Consider the following 3,201-nt stretch of genomic DNA (forward strand, 5'->3'; position numbering starts at 1 on the left):
CGGGGGGGGGGGGGGGGGGGGTATTCTGTGTGTGATGGCAAGCTACTGAAGCACTGCATCACAGACGCCGGTAATATGGGTTTAACACCTCTATTGGCACATCAAAACTCCCCAAAACAACTTCTGAACAGGGACCATCTGTCTGTTCAGCATCCCAGCACTCTACCATTGAGCTAACAGTACCCGTATCCTCACAGTATAGCATCTGGCAAATGCTTGAAAAAAGGAAAGTTTTAGTAAGAGTTTACGGCACTTGAAACACAATAAGGTCATATAAGTGCCGGAGATAAGAGGTGTTACAAGAGAGTAACAAATACACAAAAAAGAAGGAAGGGAGATCAGGATGATAGATGTTTGATAGGAAAGAAGGAGCAAACCACACCGGAGCACCCGCCAAGAAGAAAGGAAAAAACCCCCCCAACCAAACAACAACGAAGAACAGGTGCATGTTATGTATTGGGTTTTCGTTCTTTAAATGTGTGAGTACCTTATTCCCCTCCCCATCCCCTTTCAAAACTCCCAAAATAACTTTTGATCTGGGACCATCTGTTCAGCATCCCAGCACAATATCAACTGAGCTAACGGCACACATACCCCCACAGTAAAGCATCTGTGAAGACATAGAATCGAGTAAGGGGCCATCTCATTCATAGCCCAGCAAGCTACCAACTGAGCTGACACTGACAGCATTACAGTTTACGGAGTAATCTAACGATATGACCTAAACTTACTCAAATAAGATGGGCAGGTTGTGAATCCAGGACCAGTTGCTGATACAGTGGGACCTGGAGAGAAGAAAACACACGATAAATGTGATGTCATATTATATATTTCCAGGGAGGAGAAGAAATCAAACAAGGCAGTGCTGAAAGAAAGCCAAGTGGGCCGCTCACTCATAAAAACAATCAAGAAGAGGCAAAGCAGTTTCTGAAACACTTGGAAAGACCTAGAAGGCTTCAACATTTTGTTATCACTGAAAAAATAGAAGGCAAAAGAGGCAGGGGAAGACCAAGAACAACTTATTTTTCAAGTTTGAAAACTTGGAACAGATGGGTGACCGGGAAAGATGAGGACCATGCAGGTTTTTGAAGAGTATCTGAGCAGAAAAACGACTGACAAACCCTGGTCGTTCGATGCATCCCGCCGGATAGGCCCAGCAAAGTATATGCGCTGACAGCACTATATACACCATAGACATGTTCTATATGTGACAACCACCTACACAAGACTTCCGTGCTCCCCGCTGAGTACAAAGTCTATGAACACTGACAGCGCTATATACACCATTGACATGTTCTATATATGACAACCGCTAACACAAGACTTCCGTGCTCGCTGTTGAGTACAAAGACTATGGGCACTGAAAGCTCTATATACACCATAGACATGTTCTATATATGACAAATGACAACCACTTACACAAGACAGCCGTGCTGCCCGCTGAGTACAAAGACTATGGGCACTGACAGCAATGTATACACCATAGACATGTTCAAAATATGACAACCACTTACACAAGACTTCCGTGCTCCCCGCTGAGTACAAAGTCTATGGGCACTGAAAGCTCCTCTTCTGACCGTGCCGAGATCTCGAGCGGGTCCTTCTTATAGGCCCAAGCCTGAGCGATGATGGCGTTACTGTATAGAGACTTCATGTACACCCCGGAGATCTTCACAGGGTAGAAGTTGTTGTTGGACACGTTGTAGTGATTCTGTTCGGAAGGGGGGGGGGGGAGGGGAGGGATAGAGAATTGAAATAAGTACATGGTACATGTACAAGGTTAGACTTGGTGGTGATTTGGAAGGGGGGGGGGGGGGGGAAGGAAGGTGGAAGATGAAAGAAGTTCATAGGTAGTAAATGTTATTAGTCATGGTTTACAAAACACTGCTCTTTCTCTCTTCTCTCTTTCTCTCTCTTAACACACACGCAAACACACAAACCTCCATACACACATATTAATAGACAAACAGACTTACCGTGACAGTAAAGTTGGTGATCCTGAATGTAGACTAGATGTTCTCTCTATATATATATCTTCTCTCTCTGTCTCTCTCTGTGCCTGTCTCTCTCTGTGCCTGTCTCTCTCTCCCTCTCTTCACTCATTCACTCACACACACACATACACAGAAACAAACAAACAGACTTACCATGACAGTAAAGTTGGCGAACCTTGAGGTAGAGTTGATGTCGATGTGTTTGAGCTGTAGGAAGGGCCTGTTGCTAGAGATGACGATGTCTCTCTCTTTCTCTCTCTCTCTCTCATACACACAAACACATACATACACAAATGGACAAACAAACTTACTGTGACAGTAAAGTTGGCGAACCTTGATGTAGAGTTGATGGCGATGTGTTTGGGCTGTAGGAAGGGTCTATTGCCAGAGATGACGATATCTCTCTCTCTCTCTCTCCCCCCCTCTCTCTCTGCACTCACTCACCCCCCTCCCCCTCTCTCTCTCTCTCTCTCACACACACACACACACACAAATAGATAAACAAACAGACTTACCATGACAGTAAAGTCGGCGAAATTTGAAGTAGAGTTGATCAGATGTCGATGTGTTTGAGCAATAGGAACGGCCTGTTGCGAGAGATGACTCTCGCTCTCTCTCTCCTCACACACACACACACACATACCGGTACACAAATAGACAAACAAAGAGACTTACCGTGACAGTAAAGTTGGCGAACCTTGATGTAGAGTTGATGTCAATGTGTTTGGGCTGTAGGAAGGGCCTGCTGCTAGAGAGGACGATGTCTCTCTCTCCCTCCCTCTCTCCTCACTCACACACACACACACACACACACAAACAGACAAGCAAACAGACTTACCGTGACAGTAAGGTTGGTGAACCTTGATGTAGAGTTGATCAGATGTCGATGTGTTTGAGCTATAGGAAGGGCCTGTTGCTGGAGATACTATGTCTGTCTCTCTCTCTCCCTCTCTCTCTCTCTCCCTCTCTTTCTCTCTCATCACACACACATAAATAGACAAACAGACTTACCGTGACAGTAAAGTTGGCGAACCTTGATGTAGAATTGATGTCGATGTGCTTGGGCTGTAGGAAGGGCCTGTTGCTAGAGATGACGATGTCTCGGGGCATGAGGAAGAAGATGAGGAGACCCCCGGTGACCACACACAGGCTCACCGCGATGGCCACATACAGGATGCTGAGGTCAGTGGAGACAGGGGGGGGGGGG

General features: G+C 46.0%; 1 protein-coding gene across 1 annotated transcript in view; it reads right to left on the bottom strand.

Moving 5' to 3' along the window:
- LOC101856771 (transmembrane protein 106B) overlaps positions 1-3,201 on the bottom strand; it is a gene marked incomplete in the record, with an annotated part of 21,508 nt that overhangs the window by 10,088 nt on the left and 8,219 nt on the right. The window contains 3 exon segments of the mRNA XM_035969444.1: positions 732-785; positions 1,515-1,711; positions 3,006-3,171. Coding sequence (XP_035825337.1) covers positions 732-785; positions 1,515-1,711; positions 3,006-3,171 — 417 coding nt within the window.

Source organism: Aplysia californica, unplaced genomic scaffold, assembly GCF_000002075.1.
Source record: "Aplysia californica isolate F4 #8 unplaced genomic scaffold, AplCal3.0 scaffold00007, whole genome shotgun sequence".
In the NCBI taxonomy this organism is placed as follows: domain Eukaryota; kingdom Metazoa; phylum Mollusca; class Gastropoda; order Aplysiida; family Aplysiidae; genus Aplysia; species Aplysia californica.